Genomic DNA, 21271 nt, shown 5'->3' on the forward strand with positions numbered 1-21271 from the left:
CAAGAATACTCCTGCTCTTTAAAAATGGCTTTGCGGTGTTCAGTCGTCACTTCTGCTGAGACCTGATCACAAGCAAAAGTGAACCAACAGTGGCTGCATCAAACATACTGAAAAGCTTACAGCCTCAAGCCCACAGAAGGGAATGGAATGTTTGACAATTTAATAAATTAATAGTGTAATAATAAGTAACATTATCTTCAACATCACATTGTATTACTTTGGTTGCAATATAACTTTGAACTTTATGTTTAAAATACAACTTAGACTTCTGTCAGTATTATATGGATTTTTTTATAAAATATGCATAGTCATTTGACAAGTTCAACCACATTTTCTTTCAGACTTCTTGTCTTCATTTATTTCTCCTTCATGAAATGGTGTCTTGAACATATCTTCATATGCAAGACAGAAAAATCTGTCATCTGTATGCTGCAATTTGACCTTAAAAATAGAAAAGGAGGATGTACAAACAACATATTAGGGATTTTTAAAGGATTCCCTGTCGTGAATATGTATCTGTTCTTTTTTAGCTGTGTGAAGAAATCTTGCATCTTGAGAATAGTACCTCATTTTGTAAAACTATAATGCCATCCTATTAAAATTTGATGGAAAGCTCAACTTAACATAATTACTTGGAGGAAATGGCAAGGCAGCTTTACTTTTTTAACTAAGTTATGTTTTATTTTAATAATGTTTACTTTTATAGAATTCTTAAGTTGTATGGATTAATATTTGATTCCAATAGTTTCTGCTCAAGTATGGTTACATTGCCTGCATAATTTTTTAAGGAAACTTTTTTGGTTTGTTTTGTTTTTTTACACAGCACTCAGTTCAGGAGGGATACCAGTTACGTCAAATGTTTGATGATTCCTATTTTCAGTTGCTGGAATTTGTGTTTTCCTTTCCCTCCGTGCTGGTTTTGGCTGGGATAGAGTTAAATTTCTTCATAGTAGCTATCATGGGCTATGTGCTGAAAACAGTGTCGATAAACGCAGGGATGTTTTAGTTACTGCTGAGCAGTTCTTACAGAGTGCCAAGGCCTTTCTGCTTCTCACCCCACCCCAGCAGCGAGTGGGCCGGGGGTGCACAAGAAGTTGGGAGGGGACACAGTTGGCACAGCTGACCCCAACTGGCCAAAGGGGTATTCCATACCATATGGCATAATGCTCAGCATATGAAGCTGGGGGAAGAAGGAAAGGGGGATGTTCAGAGTTAGAGTGTTTGTTTTCCCAAGTCACTGTTAGATGGGATGGAGCCCTGCTTTCCTGGAGATGGCTGAACACCTGCCTGCTGGTGGGAAGTAGTGAATCAATCCCTTGGTTTGCTTTGCTTGCGCATGTGGCTTTTGCTTTACCTATTATAATGTCTCTATCTCAACACATGGGTTTTCTCACTTTTACTCTTCTGATTTTTGTCTGCTGTCCCACCGTGGGTAGGGGAGTGAGGAAGCGGCTGCATGGGACTTAGTTGCTGGCTGGGTTTAAACTGTGACACAACCACCCCCCAGCCCCCCACCCCCTGATGAAATAATCCTGAGGATTAGATTCCTTTTTCCAGGATGGGAATGTCAGTTCCTCTGGGTTATTGTCTCAAGTAGTGTACTGTCTTATCTACACTGGAAGCAATGCACTATTTACCACTACAATTTTGTCTAACCCTGCTGATTATTTTTTTTTTTTCCCTCCAGTAGTTATTAGTAGACTTCGGTCTTGGTGGAGAGCCAGCATGCTGTAGAGTGAGTGATAGCTATTCATAGGGAAGGGAGTCATCTTAATGGGGGAGAGGGGTGGATTGTACATTAGTGGAGAAGAGCAAGTAGATTGTTGGATGGAGAGGGAGCAGGGACTACAATGAGCAATACTAATAAGTGTGCCAGGCTTTAGGCACTTGCATTCACAGCAGGTTTTGTAGAGATGGTCTCTTTAGCATTATTTGTCTTTTTACTTCACATCCCCTGCTAATTCATTCTTGTCATTGTTGAGAGCTTTTAAAGTAAAAGTAATGATTTTTAGTAATTCATTCTGGGCTTTAAGATAGCATTAACAGGAAAATGGGGACTTTTCCTCCTGAAGTATACCAGGAAAGGCTTTTTTCAAGGTCAGGGATGATCTCTACTATAGCTTGATTCTGCATATTTATATGAGTATTACTTTTGCAATTAATCGTGGAGGATATTTACTTAAACTAGGATGGAAGATATTTTGGGGATCTGTTGTTTTCCTTTAGAACAGTGGTTAAGATTGTGTTTTGTTTTAGAGTTGGATTTATGGGGAGGTAAGAGAGAGACTGTAGTTTGTGTTGGCCCAACAAACTCCTGTGACATAGAAGAAAATAATCTAGTTAAGGAGTGTAATTAAGTGAGGCTGAAGAACTGCAATTCTGTGTTTGTTTTTTTTGTTACAGGTAGAATTTCAGAGAATTGTAAGCTGATATTTTGTCAAGGTCGAGGAAAGAGAGATCTCTTGCATTTAGTAAATGAGGACTAGAAAACTATATTTCATATCTCAGTTTCCTTTAGCCAATCTTGTTTGAAGATTAGCCCTATTAGGCTATAAGAAGGATGGGATGAGATACTTGAGATACAGTGTTTACTTAAATACATGTGCAGCACACTTGATGTATAGCTTCCTGTTTAATAGTTTATTGCTTCTAGTCATCATCACACAATATTATGTTCTTAGAGGTTGACCAGTGAAACCTGTGTGAATGTTGGTAGATGCTCGCTGAGGTAACCCATTTGTTTTGGCATGTATGTAGGCATACTCTTATTAGAGTAAAGTTCTATGGTCAAGAGATCTAAAAAACAAGCAAAAACCTACACTCTTTTCTTGGCAGTATATGAAGTTTTCTAGTTTTCTAATCAGATTTAAGGATTTAGGCACTTAAATCCCATTGAAATACACTGGGACTTAACTACTTCGTAGAACCTTTTTATTACCTAAATTCATAAATTGATGATATCAGAATAGGTCTGTGAGCAACTTTATTCTAATTTCTTGAGAAAATAGTACTTTTAATATGATTACAAAGGCCCAGACAATGATGACAATTACTTTAATTGGTAAGAACAGACATGTTGAGGGTCTGCTGCATTTTTAAGTGCATTTCGAGACCTTTAGAGAGACCGTGTGTGTAAAGTATATAGAATGACAGCTTGAATGTGTATTATTTAGTATATCCAGCTTATGTCATTAGATGAAAAGACTTAAATAAATGCTGTGTGGGTTTTTTCTAGTTTCGGGGTGCTCTCGTCTCACGTAAAAAAAGTCTTTTGTTTGATTTTTTTTTTTTAAATATTTTTTTGTACATGATTTGGAACCCAGTCACCTCTCTGATATGTTTTGCAGAGTAACTTAGGAACTCTTGTTTGTTTCAACATTTTATTCTATGCTCTCAGTTTATCTCCCAAGTAAGATGTTCTTCCATTTTACAGGGTTTTAGTAGCTAAGCATTTGTACAAAAATTGGTCTCTGTTCATGTAAATAATACAAGGTCAAAGCTCCATTAGCTGAGCTTCAACCCAATCCCCCATGCCTTTCTTCATCAGTTAACAGATGACTTTCTGGAGAATTACAAATACAAATATTTGAACTTTCTTGTCTCATTGATAATGCTGCATGGTCAATTAAGAACTAATACAGCAACTACATGAAAAATGGTCCTTTTTAAACAAGAGAAAGGCAGAAGTTTTATTTTCATTCTTGAAGCTGTGTATCCTGACGTAAGAAGTTTTCAACTTTGGCTCAGAATTTTCTGTCTTTTTAAATAGAAATCTGTCTTGAGTGGACTTCTGTAACATTGTTGCTAATTCATCAGCTTTTCTTTTTTAACCAAAACCCATATTGTTTTTAAAAGTGGTATGGTATCTTGCTATTTTGGGAAAGCCTGCTTAATATGCCAAATATCTTTGCACAGGGAATAAAGCTACTTAACAAAGCAGTCGTGAATCGTAATGTTGACTTGTAAGAACAATTGTTTGATTGCACAGATTACAATTATGTTGTTTGATTTTTACCGATAATTAAATACCAATATTAAAAGAAAAAGAAAAAACCCCAACATGTTTACTGTTCAGTAGTTAAGCTTTGTGAATATGTGTTGGCAGCTCAACTTTTTCTGCCGGGACTTGCGATTTCTGGATATTCTGAAAAGTGCTTCTCAATCCTTTTAGTGTTACAACATTGACTAAATGACACTAAAACCATCATGGAACTATCATTTGAGATAAGGGAGATGAAAAATTTCAATCATTTTGATTGGATTCAACACCTAACATACTGCTTTCAGGTTTCTGGTTTAGTTCTCTATTATTTATAGTAGTATTTAAATAGTGCTAAGCAGATGTTAGTAGATTTGGCTGCTAGCAGCTTCCATGAATGAGTGGATAAGGATCTGCCTCTCTTCTGGAGTTGAAATAAGCACCCAGGACAAAGTTAGGATCCAAAAAGGACTTACCTGCCTGAAGTGGAACAGTGTCTGAACTGCTGTCTGAAACTTAAATCATCTGTCTCCCAACCACGGGGAAGCCTAAATGCTGTCAGACAGGTTTCCCCCCTTCTCAACTTTCTGTGCCTTTCTTTATGCATACTACTCTTCCTATGGTCTTGAGGGCATTCAGTCCACTAACATGTTGTGTAATTGTGTGTCTCAGACCTACCAGATTGGGTTTCATAAACAAGTCATGATTGCTTTCTTCTAAAATTGGTGTTTCAACTGCTTTATGTAAAATTACTCGATAGCCCTTGGTGTGAAGACTTCTCTATTTGCTGATCTTCTCTAATTACTGATACAAATGGACCTCCTCATCAACTTCCTCAGCTTCTTTGCGGAAAAATTATTACTGGGTGGTTTTGAAAGAAAAACCATAAAAACCCTGAAGACACTTGAAGTCTGTGGGCTGCTCATTACAGGTGGAAGGAGGTGACTAATTTACCATTACTAAAGTGGCAATGCGTGAAGAAGCAAGAGATTTGACTTCAGCTTGATTCACATGAAGTAGGCTGATTCTACGTCATTTTCTGATTAGAATGCTAAAAAAAATTACTATTTTATGAGTCATTTTGTCTTTCCTCTGTACTCTGTAGGGGTTATATGGTTATATGTACCTAATAGAATTATTTTTTTTTTTTTTTTTTTTACTGCAAGGGCCAACCACTTGGTGTTTACATATAATGGTTTCACTTAAGGATATATCCCGGTCCTCACCTTGAGTGGCTTCTCACCACATCACTTCTAAGCTGAAAGAAGAACATATGGTGGAGTGGCACACAGTCTTTGCTGAGAGCTTTGAGCTCTCCTTGAAGCCCAATTAATTTTTTCCCGATGATAAAACATAGGATTTTTGTTCCCTTCTACTAAGTCTTACACCTCAGTTTCTTCTTCACTTATTTTTCATTAGGTTATCATTTTCAGACTTGATGAATTAACTCATTTGCTCTTTTGATGGTAGCGTTTCTCAATGGTGATGGTGTGCTCTGCTGAAACATTTAAGCAGCTGATGCAAATAAAGACTTCCTAGTCTTTCCGTGGTGTTTCATTCCTAACAGTCTTGAAAGTGAGCTGTTCACCACTGTCCTGATGAAGAATCAAATAGTGTCGAATCTGTCCTACGTAGCTTGACTACTTATAATTCACTTCTGTTTATAAAGTCCTGTAGCTATTCCAGTGTGGTGTTCCTAATGCAGATATGCCAGTTTATAAGTACTTGCAGCAATTGCCAAATTATAGAGCAAATTAAGAGTAGAATTCCTATGTAACATGTAGAGGACTAACAATTTGCAGTACAATCTCTCAAGAAAAGACCCATTCAGTTTTAACAGACCTTTTTTTTAGCACTGCTTAGCTTTTGCTTTTAATAAAACACTGCAGGAAAATTTCCTGTGTATTTAAAGTAAGAATTTAAAATAAGGACAGATTAATTGTCATTAAAAATTCCTTTAAACTGATACAGGTGGCATAATGCCTACTTATGAGTCATATAATGGTATATTAGAAAATAAAGATTGAGATTAGGGCTCTACCTGTAGAGAAGGCACAACTAATACCTGTTAATCAATTTAGCCCCCTAACCATGCATTTAATTCTCAGCCTTTGCAGAGTGTACCAGTGAGCAGCTGTGAGCCTCAAGGCCTAGTGGTTCTGTCTAATTAGTCCCACTGAAGGCTTGCAGCCTATTCAGGAAGCCTTGATTTAGGTTGAGGGGTTTTGTTTCAAGTAGCTGTTTACATAAAGTGGAAAAGTCCATATATTGCTTGCCTTTTAGCGTTTAGAAACTATGCTGTACTTACATTCATGTCACAGAAAGGTAGTTTAGCCTTGAAAACCCTATTGCAGAAAAGTCTGCTTAAAACCTTGGATAGTCCTTTACAAGGATGAAAGTAAACAAAACCTCTGGTTCCTTGTATCCACCTCTCAAGTCATGTTTGATAACGTACCTGTCCTGTAACAGAGATGGATGTAGCTACTTGAACAGTGTCAGTTTCTAGTGAGATTAATGTTACATGTTGGCAGTAAAGGTCCCATCTCTCGGGAGGGATTGAGCAACTCCTGCATGGAGCAGCATGGGAGGAGGGAGAGAGTGAGGCAGGGGGTGGAGGTGGTAATTAAAACTAGGCCACTCTTCATGTTCCTCTGTAATTTATTACAGACTTAGTGAACAGGTACCTTCCATGCATAGTAGGAAGTATGACCATAATCCTGAGTAGTAGAAAAGATACTTCTAGTTGAGATGAAATTAGTTTCTTTATATTAATGTAAGTAACTTTTTTCCTCAACATTTCTACATTCTTGTAAAATTGGAAGAAAACCTCTAATAATATAATCATAACTTTAGAGTTACAGACTGGAGAAAAATATCTTTCCTTTGATGAAGGAGCATACTTAGTTGAATTCTTTGAATCTGGCTGCCTATTTTTTATAGATTGTTGCTACTGCTTTTCTACTTGCATCTCTATACAGGGCTATCTTAACTTGTGAAACAAGCCTTGTGTGGAGAAGTAATCTCCTTTATTAGATCCACTGATAAAGCTGCAAATAAGATGGATAATATTTCCAGGCATACAGATTCCTCTAAGGCTTATTAATTCCTAGCATAACCTATTTTTCTTTGCTGTTTGAACCCCCTCCCCTGTCACATAGTAATTGCTGCTAGAAGTAATAACAATAATGATTCCTTTCCCTTGTTTTCAAACAGTTACTCTCTTTAATAATTTTGAGGCTTTGTCATCATTTGCATTTATATGTGTAAACCCCACAAACCTCTCTACCTGCTTGCCTGTGGTGGTGTTGTATTGTGCATTATAATCTCAAATCATACAGCTCCATTCCTCTTATTTTCAGTTGCTGTTTTTTTTCTTGTATTCCCTGTGCAGCTCTACAGAACTCTTAAGATCTGTTTGTCTTTCCTTGCTTGTTTCTTATATTCATCTTTTCTACTTTTGACTCAGCCTCATGGTTATGTAGCACTGTGCCTTTCTCTTACCTCTCCACTCTCATTCCTTTTTCCATTTTTGACCTCTGAATATTCATCTGTGTTTCTCTAGAAGCACTCTAATCCCTTTACCACAACCCCTTATAATAGTAATTAAAAAGCTAGTTCTTAAACTAGCTATTAAAAAATAATTATAAATTAAAATAATTTAAAAGTATCCAAAATAAAAACGCACTCCTCTTTTCTTTTGATCAACTATTTTTTTCTAACTTTTTCTCATACTGTTAATAATGTTCTTCACTCCCTTAAATCTTACCCTCCACAACCATAAGCTACTGTCCTTCTTGAACGCTTTTTTCATTCCATTATAAGTTTTAGTAGACAGGGTCAACAGCATTTTTGTTTATCTGTAAAATTCTCACATTTAGCATGCTATGCAAGGTATAAACATTGTCTTTGTTAATGTTCTGGATATGTCAGAATTCACTTTTAAGGTTGAAAATTGACTGAGGTGGGCTGCATTCATCTAGGGATTTGTTACTAATCCTTTAAAAGGCCATTTCAAATATTTTGTTTTCTTAAAGTATAAATGACTCCAGACAATTATCCTTAAAATTGTGGTTCAGTACTTTTTCTTGAAGTTAATAACTCACCTAAAACGGTACTGTTTAAATATATTCTTTAAGTGTGCTTATCATAGGACATCTCAAAAGCTTTGTTTTAAATGTTCAAATACATTTCAGGCTGCTGAACACTTAAGCTATTAGCTACAGGTTTTCTGAAGAATTCACTAATAGTCTGTTAACATTTCTTTTTATCTCTTTTAGCAGTAATGACTTGATAAAGTATGCTTTTTCTTTTTCTCCTGCTAATTTTATATACAGAGATGTTAAATATAATTTTCATATTTGAAGACTGAAGTTAGTGTCTACAGAGTGCTTTGAAACTTAGATTTGTTCTGAAACTATTTCCATTGAGTTTTTTCTTTGTTCACAGATTGTGTTGTAGTATAAAATGAGATAGAAACACTAAAAGCCACATTGCTAACTGTATTATATGTAGCTCTGTACAGTATATATACTGTAGAGTCTTTTATGAAGAATGTGTGCTGTTGAGGAAATTGAGAGGATTGTTCAGCAATCTTCTAGAGATTGTGAAGTAAAAACGAAAGTCCTTTGTACTTTTCTCAGTTCCATTTATACCCATATGTTTTGTTGGCAGAGTGTCAAACTGCTGGCTGGGGGAGTGCCTCTCATAGCAGGTACTGTGGTCTGCCTTTCCCTTCACTCTTCCTATGGGTAACATTCAGCTTGTTGGCTGAAACATCTCCCCATGCTCAGCTATGAGATCATGGAGAAATTTCACTGAGCTGCTTGTTTCTGCTTCTCCACTGTGTAAAAGGGTGATGTTTTCTACCACAATCACTTTAACATAGCTCTTACAGTGAATCAATTTTTCTTCTGTATGTGTCTTACTTTAGTATTTGGGTAACTGAGAAATTTTGCAGTGTGAATTGGTAGAGGAGTATACTGAGCTGAGAAATTCCCTGTGTGGCTCTGTTTCTTGGCATCTTCCAGAGAGCTTTCCTTGTAACATCATTCAGAGCTCAAAGTGTGAGAACTCTAGATGCAAAGATGTAGGTGATCAAGATGACTTAAGGTTTATGCAAGAGTAAATACACAAACCTGATTAATGGAACTTCTCCAGGCCCCGTTTTTAGGAAACTTTATGGTAGCCACTGCAGGATACTGAAGTCTTTGCTGTGGTTGTATTCAAGTTGTTGTACCATTTTCATGACAACCAGAACTGAAATCCAGTTGGGAAAGTATAGGAGTGGCAGAGATGTTGTTTGAAATCTTTGATGATTTTTTGGCAGTCATGCTCTGGGATGGGAAATCAGACCACAGATGATAATGGCAGCATTAATTCTTCATTCCTCGGAGAAGAAAACTCACCGAGTGATAGTCTTCTGGGCCCATACTACTGTACATTTAAGGAAGTCCTGGGACTTGGCTTTCTATGTGTAATGCCATTCATCTGCAGTTGGATTCAATGTTAGCATTGTGAAGTTACACTTTATGCAAAGGAGTAGTTAGAAACAATTGTAAAAGAACTGGGCATGTGGAAGATCTCTGATTTTCAGTTTGAATTTGGAACTGAAGAAACCTTTCAAGAAACAAAAGACAGATCCAGTGGACTTTCTGAGGGACAAGAAATTCAAACACAGTCAAAGGGAAAACATTGTACAGTTGCTCAGAAAAAGATGATTTTGATGGCATTGATAGGTGGAAGTTTATTTTAGGTGAAAGTTTGTTTGCTTTTTTGACATATCTTTCTATTGGTGAAAAATAGTAATAGAAGAATATCTTCAGTCATCATGTAGTGAATGTCATGTCGATTGCTATGCCAGGTAACTTACTCATGGCTTTTTAGTATGCAAATGAGCTGAAATATGTTTTGACGAGTATGTGATTAATCTGCATTTATATGGGAAGATAAAATATTTCATGAGTTCTCTGAAAATACTGGTTTGGTTCTAGCTTACTGCTGCAAACAGAATCATCTCTCACCGAGTCATTGAGATGTCAGTGTCCAGCAGTACAGTCTGATTTGACTAGCAGTGTTTTTACGAGTTCAGTAGATGTTTAATTTCTAAACTGGTGGGATTGTAGTTCCTTTTTTTCCTCCTCTCAGGAGGGAGGTATTTAGTGCTTTCCCCTGAGAGCATGTTGTCTTTTATGCTTTTCATACTAATGTACTTTATATTTGAATTATGTTTTGGAAGGAGGATGGGGATAGATGGCTTTTAAATAAGTATTTGATGTTATTTTTTTTAACAACTATTAATTATAAAATATTTTAATACTGATTCTTCCTTATGCAACTAAAACATGACAGTATTGTGTTACTGCTGTAACAACCTGAAATGGAAAATGCTGGCCTTTTTGTAATTGTCCAGACTTAAGGTTGTAGAAAAAGTCAAACTGATTTAAATGGAGTGAAAGTGTTTTAATCCAAATTTTTAACACATTAAAATAATAACAATAGAAATAAGGAAACTGATCTACTTACTAGTGAATCTTTTTTCCATTGTTGATCTTTTCTAAATTATGAGCACTGAGTAATTAAATTCAAACTTATTTCTGAGCTGACATAACCCTCCTATTAATACCTAACATTCGGATTCACGAAGGCAGCTTTGATATTTCTTTCACCCTTGCATCTGAAACAAATTTATAATCATATTAATAAGTATGATTTTGGATAGGTGTTTTGAAGCCTCATATTTCTCTTTAAATCTATTGTAGAAACAAGAATAAATGGCAGTATCAGTTGTATGGGATGTACCAAAATTGGCACAGGCATAAGCCAAGGAATGCTACTGACTGTGGTGTTACAGTTCTGGGCTTCTGTTGTCACAGAGTTGAGAAGCATTGCCTGATACAGCTGAGAAGAGAAAACCCTTGAGAATTGCTGTTTCTCTGGCTTCCTGAAAGCCCTGTGGAAATGAGGATCCTTTTTCCCTTCTCTCAGCATCTCTTAGACATTTGAACATTCAGTTGATCAGTATCAGATTAGTCTCACACTGAATCTGGAATTGGAAATGAATTAGAAGTTGGTAGTCCTAAGCACGGTAGGACATGGCTTTGAAAAGGCTGGAAGAATGTGGGGTCAACCCATCTGAAATAATATGAAGATAATATGTTTCATTTGTTTTCATGACTAAATGATTTTTAAAAAGAACAACCCAAAAAGCACATATAGATATCTTTTTTTATGAATGAGTATGATCATCCAGAAGGATGTTTTGTGTTTTATTTGTTGGTCTCTGTAGATAAAACTTTGGAGTACAATAGCCTAGCCTGTAATCACACCACAAATAGGTGAAATCTTTGACACTACAGACAAACCTCAAGGTGAAGTTCAATTTTTTTGTATCACTATGTCTGACATCTGAATTATCAACACAGAATATATAAAAATATATATATAACATACAAAATATGCCAGTATATTAATGATAATATTTTATATAATAATATCTGTTAAGTCTTAGGCATTTTCACTAAATTGGCAGTTTATTTGGTTCCTGCAGTGCAGCTAAGAGTTCTCCTTTGGTTTTGGTGCATTGTCTTTGTTTTTCTCCAAGTTCTGTTTTTCTGTCCCAAATGGCAAACCAGTGGTTCACAGCCAAGAAGATACTCTTCCTGTCTGGCATAAAACATGACTGAGGACAAGGATCAAGGATGAACAGGAGAAGAGCCTGACTTTTCTTTGTTTCCTAGTCCTCCCTCCCTCACTGCTCAATAGAAAAACAAGCCCTGGAAATGGCAATTCTTACGTGACTCACAACAGTGTCTGTCTTCACACTTTCCCATTTCCCGTGTCTGTTTTTTTTTCTTAGGTATGCCGGTGAAGCTGCTGACAACAGATCAGAGCTGTCAGGCCTTCTGTTGTAGGGAACACAATCTCTCAGGGAAGAAAAGGGTGGCAGTAATTGCTCTGAGCTGTCCCAGATCTTCCTACCATATCCCAACTCCTCTGTTTAACCTGTGATCATTTTCAATATCTTCTCGGCTGTTATCCACAGAATTATCCAGTTATCATCAAATCCTATCACTTTAATATAGTTCAAGTATCTGTTTCCCTAGTGGTCTTCCAGTCACCTTTACTTCAGCTCTACCTAATACTTAATTCTTTGCCACCTCTTTTCCCCAGCCATCCTTTTTACACTTTGACTGCCGTTCCAGGGTCTGTGCAGCTCTCACAATGTCACGGTCATCTCTGTGTTCCCCCTGTACGTGCCTGACCCCACTGCTTCACTCATCTTGCAGTTTAGTATGATCATCTCCGAGCAGTTTGTCAGTGCCAGGTTGTCACATCCAGACCTCCAAAGATGAGCTTGTCTTCAGATGCATCTCAGCCATTCTCAGTCTTGTTGTTGTACTCTTCTCAGTATCATCCTGCTGTAGAAGACATTCCCAGTGTTAGTCCAGTCATTTCAAAACCAAAATGAGTAATGACGTAGGCTTTATTACCATTGTGTTTGACTGTGAATAGAGCGTGGCTGCTCACGGGGTCATAGTTGATTTTACATTATTAATGAAAATACTCCTGCAATTTCAATAATGTTTTCTTTAAGGGAAAATACTATTCCCAGATTACCAGTTTGATGTGGGATATTGTAATTTTCATTGAGTGAGGTTTGATTTCAAAAGTCAGTGCTCTAGATACTGCTATCTCAGACTAGTCCAGTATCTATTCAGAAAGAAAAAATAAAACTGAACAGTTTCTTAGCTCTGAACATTACCTCCTACCTGAGGTTTTTTGTAAATGTCAGCCTCTTACATAGCTCCATATAAATGTTATTATTTTTAATTTATATTCTAGCTAATTTAATGAATAACCAGGTCAGGACTTATGCTAACTGCTGGACAAGCCAGTAGCATGTGTTCATGTAACAAAGATTGTCTGTAAAGCTATGTCTCTTGAAAATAAACAGTTTGTTCAAGAGCAGTTTTTGAGGAGTTGTATTTAATTTTTGATTAAGAAACTAAAGCATGACTCTTACTGTTGCCACTTTAAGCTTCTGTGTTAATAGGGATTATTTCAGAGAGCTAGTCTCCCTTAGCATCTCCTGGGAAATATGTCTTTAGGTATTAAAACAAAGACTCAGTGTTAATATCTGTGCAATACAGTACCTGCCAATATTTTTTTTCATTCCCACCAGGCAGAGTATTTAAATAACTATAAGATGCTGTACATCTTTCCAGAAGTCTTTTTGCCTAAAAATTTATGGCTTTTTTTGACCTATTCATGTATGTTCAGAATTACTGCAGAATATGGAACAGAAACAAACAATTTAAATGAACATGATACATAAATGTGTTTTATTTTTTCTCCCTTGTGTATTTAGCTTATTGCTATAATACTTCGGCTAGCTCCTGTTCAGTTGACCAGGACATGAGTATTGTGGAAATTGAATGTTGGTAGCTTCCAATGTTTGGGTTACATCTTCTCTCAGTATAAGAGCCAGGCACAAGATCAGTCTGGATTTGAGGCATTTTTAGTACAGCAGACATTTATTCTCTTGTTTCGGAGAGACAGATATGGCTTAAAACTCCAGGCTCTCTGTGGTTATTCTGGGTTTTTTTCCCTCCGTAAGTGTACAGTAAATTATTGGTTTCTGACATATCCTGATAGTATGGTAGCCATGACAGAAATGTAATTGTAATTTATGGTGTCTTAGCAACATAAAATACTTTAAGGTTATCTTTCTAAGTGGGAAAAATGTTTTGTGGGTACCTACAACTTAAGTCTAAAAGCCACAGCCCACAAAATTTCTTCTTATGTTTTGTAATTAGACTTTGTATTTAAAGTACAACTTGCTTTACTGCAGAAATAACAAAAAAGGACATGTATTAACAGTTTCATCTCTCATAAGGAACAGAAGCTCCAATAGCAATTAAAGGAGAGAAACAAAAGGATTCCTTGACATAATGGTGTAAAGAACAACTTCTTTTTCAGGGAACATGGCAGTGGTTTCCTGGTAGGAATGATCAGTGCTTTTCTTTTTAGTTACATCTTGTTTTTCATTGCATGCTTAGAAAACGAAAGGGAGATGTTACTCTTCGTTGGCAACACGTAGGGGAATTGCAGGTTCTACTGATCCAAAGTGAGAGCCTTGCTTGTCACATTTTATGTTATCTAGGTTATTGGAAAGAACTGGACCTATTCCCAGATCAGTATTTGGAATGATTAAACACATCTTAAAATGCATTTCAATAAACCTGTAGTCCTGGGTGGGCATTAATCAACTGATGTAACAGTGCTGGTACATTCCAAATGTTCATTTTTCTCTTTGGTGTACCAATACTGGCTCACTTGCAGGACTGTAACACCTCTGTTGCCTGACATTTTTATTCATAAAGGTGGCATCCTTTTAACGTAGTTACAGAAATGTTCACAGTTCTGACTGTGCAAAGTAATGGCAGGATTTAGGTAAAAAGTGTAGCTATTTTTTTTCTAGACTATATGTTCAATACTTAGTTGTTAGAGATGTGCAGCTGTTGTAAATAAAACTCTCTGTGCAAAGAACTACTTTCTGAGTCCAAAGTGATACAATGACCAATGCTATTCTCAAATCAGTGTTTCAGAAATACCAGTTAAATGCAGTTTTGGCTCTTGTGCTTTATGCCAAAATAGAATTAAAAAATGAAATTTCTGTTCTTACACAGTTGACTATTTTGGGAAAATCCAAATAGGAACAGCATTACTGGCTCCATTAATTACTTCATGTCTTTGGTTACAGAGGAAAGACTGCAACACCTGTAAAGGAAATTTCAAAATAATTGGTTTTTAATATACACTATTCTTGCAGGCTACAAAGCTCAGGAAATCAGATGTTTTATTTAGGCTGAACAAGGGTACTATACAAAGAGTAAGAATATTTAAAAATTGGAGAAGTTGAAAGTGAATGGATAAATTGTGAATCTTACCTGTGCTGTTGTTTTTCCTTGAAAATTATTTTTTGTCTGTGAGAACACATAAACCCAATAGGTTAGGTTAGCTGCCTGTCTTGGGGCAGAAAAGCCACTTTCAGAAAAATACTTTGCTTTTTTCTTTAGTTATTTTTCCCCAGTAACGTGATGTGACATTGCTTTGCAGTGTGTGCTTGAAATAGAATTCAAAGCCTGCTTGCATCTTAAGTGTGTATGGTTTGGGTCTTCCATGTTCAAAGAGGATGAACTCAAACTAGATTTTAAGACAAGGAGAAGGTGAGCAAATTTTATGAGGGGAAAACCGGATGAGATTAGTTTGAATTCTAATGGCTACAAGAACACAAAATCCAAGAGGATGGTAAAAAAGGAACAGGTTGCAGTCTGCATGTGAAAGGGATAAAATCCTAAGAAGTGTGTGGAGAGATCTGAATTAAAGGGGCAGGTCAAGCACAGGAAGAATGAGGTATTTACTACTTGGGAATATGTTTAACCTGAGGATTAGAGAAAGATTTCTAACCACTAGAGCAAGAGAGTTATGGAGTATCTTTCCAGTCAACATAAACAAAACCACAAAAAAATTCCCCCCACTTTCTGAAAAGTTTCTGAAAGAGGTTATGTTATACATAGTGGAAACACTGGGGATTTGGGAACATTCTTATGTTCTGATGAAGTATAATTGTTTGTAAGAACCACCTAACACTGATTTTAAGCCTGTGGTTTTGTTTGTTAACATTTTACTAATAACTTTGATGGCAATCAGGCCAGTTACTCAGATCTTATGTAAAGCATTTCAATAAAAGAGAGGACATCTTGCGCTCTGAAAATCAGTGTCAAATGCTGTACTTGTGAGATGGAAAAGAAACAAGGCCGGGTATAGGCACAGTTTGTCATGCAGCATTTTTATAAGACATAGGATAAATTACTATTTAAATATATAGATCTTGGGAAATCACATTTTCCATATCCATCTGAGATGAAATTTAGATAGACTGTAGGTATGGTCTTGATTTTTTAACTGTCTTAGGCGGCATGGTTCAAATCTGAGGCACTTTGTTCCAGTAGCATGTAACTTCTTTGTTTTCCCCCTAAAGGAGAAGAGCACAGTGTTTGTACCGCTGATATCAGCAGCTTTCCCATTTAAACACATTCCCTACTGTTTTTCAATACATTACGTTCGTGTACGCTACCGACAGGCAGTTTTAAGGTGGGAATAAAGGCAAATCTTGCCTCTACGAGTTTAGCATTCATCTAATGGTAGCTTTCTTTGAACCTTCACATCTGTTTATTTCAGTGTTTGAATTCTTGTAAAAATAGTTGTGGCACAGTCCAAGAAACTGGAAACATGATTTCATGTAATTGTTCTTTTAAGAAGCAGCATGAAATAATTAGTATGGCATACTTTAATTGGGGCATCATGTTGATTTTTTATGAATTATAATAAAAGCAGAGAACACAACTTGGTTCGTCGCTGTAACCCAGTGCTGTCATCTTTGGGGGAAAGAAGAAGCAGCTCTGCTTGTATATTTAATGGCAGATCCAGCATGTAATAGGTGTTCTGCTTCTATTTTTTTTACCAAATGTCCCCTTGGGAAAGATTTTTGACAGGAAAATTACAGGATTGGTGCCCACTGTAAGATTTATGTTGATAATTGAAGCTGCTTCTTCTCAATAAAATGTAAATGCAGCTTAAATAACTAGGCTAAAAGGAGAGCAAGATTTTTAAAAATAAAAATAAAAATGTGTAGATATGTAGAGAGGTTATAGCTTGGTTGTCAAGGCCATTCTATCCCTCAGGCAGTTATCACTAAATCTGTGGTTAACGCTCACTGTGTGCCAGTCAACTACTTGTGCAACTTTTGTCCGTTTCTGCTTTAAGCAGTTCTATGAAATTTTCTAGAGAAATGTTACTTTTTAAAATGCTAGGATAAAAAAAATATTTTAATGTACATTTCTATCATTTTAACTCCTCCAATGTTACCCAGCAAAGAAATTTAAAAAGTATATGAGCATTCCTGGAGTTTCCTGAGGACTTTTTCCCCCTAACAGTTTTGAGTCTCAGTTTTCAAGAAAGTTTAGAGGTCAGTCTTTAAACTTTCATTCTGTACAGTACTTGAAGCTGGTGTACAGTCACTTGACTGTCAGTATGGAAAGTGTGCATATAACATATCTGAAAACGGTATTTCATTTATTTGTGGTCTGGGTCAGGCGGACAGAAACAATAGGAGGCTTGTATTATATTGTGTGCTGGTTGGCTAGCATTATCTGTGAAATTACAAACGTGATACTGGCATATGTGCAATTTTTTTAAAAACAATTCTTAACTGTCTTTTAACATTTTACATTGAACTTGGCTTTTTATATTTCCGACTGACTTAGAACAATTGATTTTAGCTCTCTAATCCTTTGTTTCTGTGCCTTTCCTTGTGAGGTACATAATAAGTTAGTAAAAGTATAAACAAAATAAGGTTTATATCCCTTTCTAGGCATTTTTACCTTGGAAAGAGAGATCTAAAATTGATCACCCCAGTTGTGAGGGCAGCATTATTGCATCAGGGGCTTTTCCCAAAAGCAGTGTAAAAGTTCAGGATGAATAGACAAATGCAGTTTGCAGTGACCAAGATGTGCTCTCAGGGCAAACAGAGGTATATTAGAGACTACTTTAGCTACTGCAAAAGACCAGAGCTTGTTGGCACAGTTTTCTTTTCTTGTACTTCTAGCTCTCCGAAAAGGATTTGGCCTTTGCCCTACCTCTAGGAGGTGCAGCTCAAAATCTCACTGTAGAGTGATGTGCAGGGCTGCTCTGCAGGGTGGTATGTAGCCTGCAAAAGGATTTGGGAGTTTCCTGGCTTTCATTCTATCTGCACATACTTTAGTTTTCATGTCTCAGGCAGTTGTTGCAAGTAAAAGTAAATGTAAAATATAATTACTTGTTTGCTTTAGGTACTAGAAAATCTTGCAATACTGTGAATATCTGAATGGAAATCAGCAAATTAGATAAAAGATAAAATATTTCTTACGATTTAGGAATATAGTCCTAAATACAATACTACTTATCTTTCCTCTCAGGACTAAAGAGTAGGTTTATAGCTGTGTGAGTTATTATGTATTTAATGATCAGTAAAACTCATATAAAGCTATCTTCTTTTACTGCATACAGAATGCAAACATATTTCTGTGTAGTCAACCGGAGATTTGGGAATGGGTGGTTAGTGCTAGCTGATTAGTGTAACATTTAATTTGCATTGATTATTTTGCAGTGAAGGAAATGTGAAATAAACTTCACATGAAAATTCTACATTTTAGAATATATTTATTTTATATATATATATAAAAAATATGCACGCTCACACACACACAAATAGTATATATTGAAAACGGAGCTGTCTCTGGGACTCTTCTCTCCTTGTCTCCTTCCCTTTTTCCATACCAATTTATGGTCTATTAACCTGCAGTGAATAGATCTTGTATTTCTTTCCAAGGCTTCACAGCTGTTCAAAACCCGTGTTATTAATGCTAATAAAGAATCTTGGCATCTAAAATTTTAATAGTTGGGAATTAGTGACCCAAGAGACTAATTTTATCCATAGCAAAATTGTATATCAAGAGAGAGGGAAATAAGGAAAATAGTAATTTAAAATTGAGTCAACAATTTAAAACTCTGAAAGTTTTGGTAGCTGCTTATTCCTAAATTGGAATTCTTGGGCACCCAGTTGGATGCCATATTCTTCTGTATTGTATATCTATCCAGACTGTTACAGGTTTTTTCATCACAATTATCAGCTTGCAGTTTGAATTAGTTTGAAGTTGAATGCTTTTCTAGAAGAGTATCTTGTTTGCTTGTGACTTTTATCTCCAATACCGTTGTCTTATGTTGTATCAGAGGTCTAGATTGGAGACAGTAAAAATTTTATAATGCAAAAAGTTGCTCTAGTTTTCCCTGACACCTGAGAGGTGTAAGAAGCACTCATGTGCTCCATGCTTTGTACCTCGATGGTACAGTTTAACAAGTGACTAAAAAGCCGATAGTACAAGTAAAAGAAAGCAACTTTGTGAGTGCTTGAGATATTACACTTACTCTGCAGACATCGCATGAATTAATGGGCTTTCCGAAAGGTCGAATGAGATTGACTATGACTTTGTGTTATTAATCAGAGCTGTTCCAGTTCTGCTCGTAGAGATGATCTGATGTCTGTAGAGTATCTGTAGGACTAGTTTTTCATAATTCTACATATACACATGCATGTATGTATAAATTTATATACATAAACAGATCAATATGAAAATGGATGTGATTTAGGAACATAGCAGTTTAGGTCACTAATACAGGTTGCCTCTTGGAAAATATGCTTTTGTATGTATTCATTTTGGAGAACCTTGCCCACAGTGAAGTGTATTAAGGGTTTTTTTCCCACTTTAAGATGATGTTAATAGCTGTTCTTATTAAATCCCATACTACAGGGTAATGGTTAAGTAGTTATATTGCAAAACACAGTGACTGTACCTGGCAATAAACTCCTAAGAAAACTTTGTGTTCTTATCTTGCAGGCTCCCGTCTTCGGCAAGAAGATTTCCCACCTCGAATTGTCGAACACCCTTCTGATCTAATTGTTTCCAAAGGAGAACCAGCAACTTTAAACTGTAAAGCAGAAGGAAGGCCGATCCCCACCATTGAGTGGTACAAGGGAGGGGAAAGAGTGGAAACGGACAAGGATGATCCGCGTTCCCACCGCATGCTGCTGCCCAGTGGATCTTTATTTTTCTTACGCATAGTCCATGGGCGCAAGAGTAGGCCAGATGAAGGGGTCTATGTCTGTGTGGCAAGGAATTACCTTGGGGAAGCTGTAAGTCATAATGCATCACTGGAGGTGGCAAGTAAGTGCATCTTTTTTTTTTTCACTCTTTGGTAACAGCTGATTGCTTTGATGTTATTTGAAGATTAAAAAAAAAAGTGAGTTGCTTCTGAGTCATTGACTTAAAAGCGATAAAGGAATTATATGGTTAATTATTATTCATATAGAGAGAGGAGAATAGAAAAATAGTCACGAGGTACAATATTGCTGTAGAAATTTAGGTATCTTTGTGTGTTCTCACTATTTGTATGCTTCCAGGCAGTTATGATTACTTAATGTTTGTTATATTTTGTATACTTAATTTCAATTTGTAGATGTGCTTTGCTCTCCAGATAACTATGCAAAATACAATGTGTGGTAGGACACAGGATAGCCACGATTTGATCTAATAGGGTACATTTGGAATTGTTGTTGCACAAACAAATACTAGAAAAAATAATGGCAGATTTAGAAACACAGATTTATTTATTTTTTCCTTTAAGAGAGCTGGCCCACAAATTATACCTGTAGGTCAAAGTATTTGACCAACAGAAGGAGCAGTCAAGTATGTTCACATCGCTTTGTAATTCTTATCTCTTCCTGTATATCCTTTAAACTATACTTATTTTAGAGGAAGAGACTGTACATGAAAGCATTGTAAGCATTCATATGGATAGCCAAGTATAGGTCAAAAAGTACCAGTTTTGGGGTACTAAAGTATGAGAGGAAACCTTGCAATTCAAAAGTTAGGTATCTATTTTAAATGGCTTTTATAGGCTTCCTCTGTAATCTGTAGCGATTAATCTGGTGTCATGTTGAAGAGCTAGCACAGAACTGCATGAGTTGCTCTCTGAAAACACTGATGTCTCTGACTAAACAATTCCTGTTGTTAACTAGCTCTGATGAGGCTCCTAACTTTTAGATAATTTAAATGGCACTGTTGGTGTATAACTTTAGAAGAAGGGCTATATTTTCATGACTGCCAGAAGGCAAAGGAAGTAGGCTATAAGTTTGTGCATTTACTTGAGCCCTTTGCCTAGTCTCACTCACATTCACAGACAATCCCAAGAACTTTCATAGTTCTTATACGAGAAGGATCTTGAGCATCGCCTATAATGTAGTAAATACACATGGTTAAGACCTATGACCATGCTGTTTCCTTGTTACTGCTTTTAGTGGTAAGAGTAATCAGTGTCTGACTAGCTGGAAGTATGCTTATCCAGTAAATGTATAACCTGTTTAAATCATCTGTTGATTGGTTACTCACAGATGTTATATCCACTATCTTGTAGGTGTAATTTTGAGTGGGCATTAATATTTAAGAGATTTTTATTTTTATTTAATTGGTTTTGTTTACTTTATTGCACTGCTTGTTGATTATTAAAATGAGTTTTAATGTTCTGACCATGCAGCAAAGCAGCATGGACAGTTGTGCTTATTTCATGTTATTTTGATTTGTGATATATCTTGAAGTAATGTTTTAAATGCATGTAGTGTTTCTGTGTCTGCCA

The 21271-nt window shown here is 36.2% G+C and overlaps 1 protein-coding gene across 1 annotated transcript in view; it reads left to right on the plus strand.

The window, feature by feature from the left end:
• Positions 1 to 21271, plus strand: part of ROBO1 (roundabout guidance receptor 1) — a 381747-nt gene that overhangs the window by 90952 nt on the left and 269524 nt on the right. The window contains exon 2 of the mRNA XM_074816706.1: positions 19477 to 19803. Coding sequence (XP_074672807.1) covers positions 19477 to 19803 — 327 coding nt within the window. The remainder of the gene's footprint in view (positions 1 to 19476; positions 19804 to 21271) is intronic.

This window comes from Strix aluco, chromosome 2 (genome assembly GCF_031877795.1).
Source record: "Strix aluco isolate bStrAlu1 chromosome 2, bStrAlu1.hap1, whole genome shotgun sequence".
Classification (NCBI taxonomy): domain Eukaryota; kingdom Metazoa; phylum Chordata; class Aves; order Strigiformes; family Strigidae; genus Strix; species Strix aluco.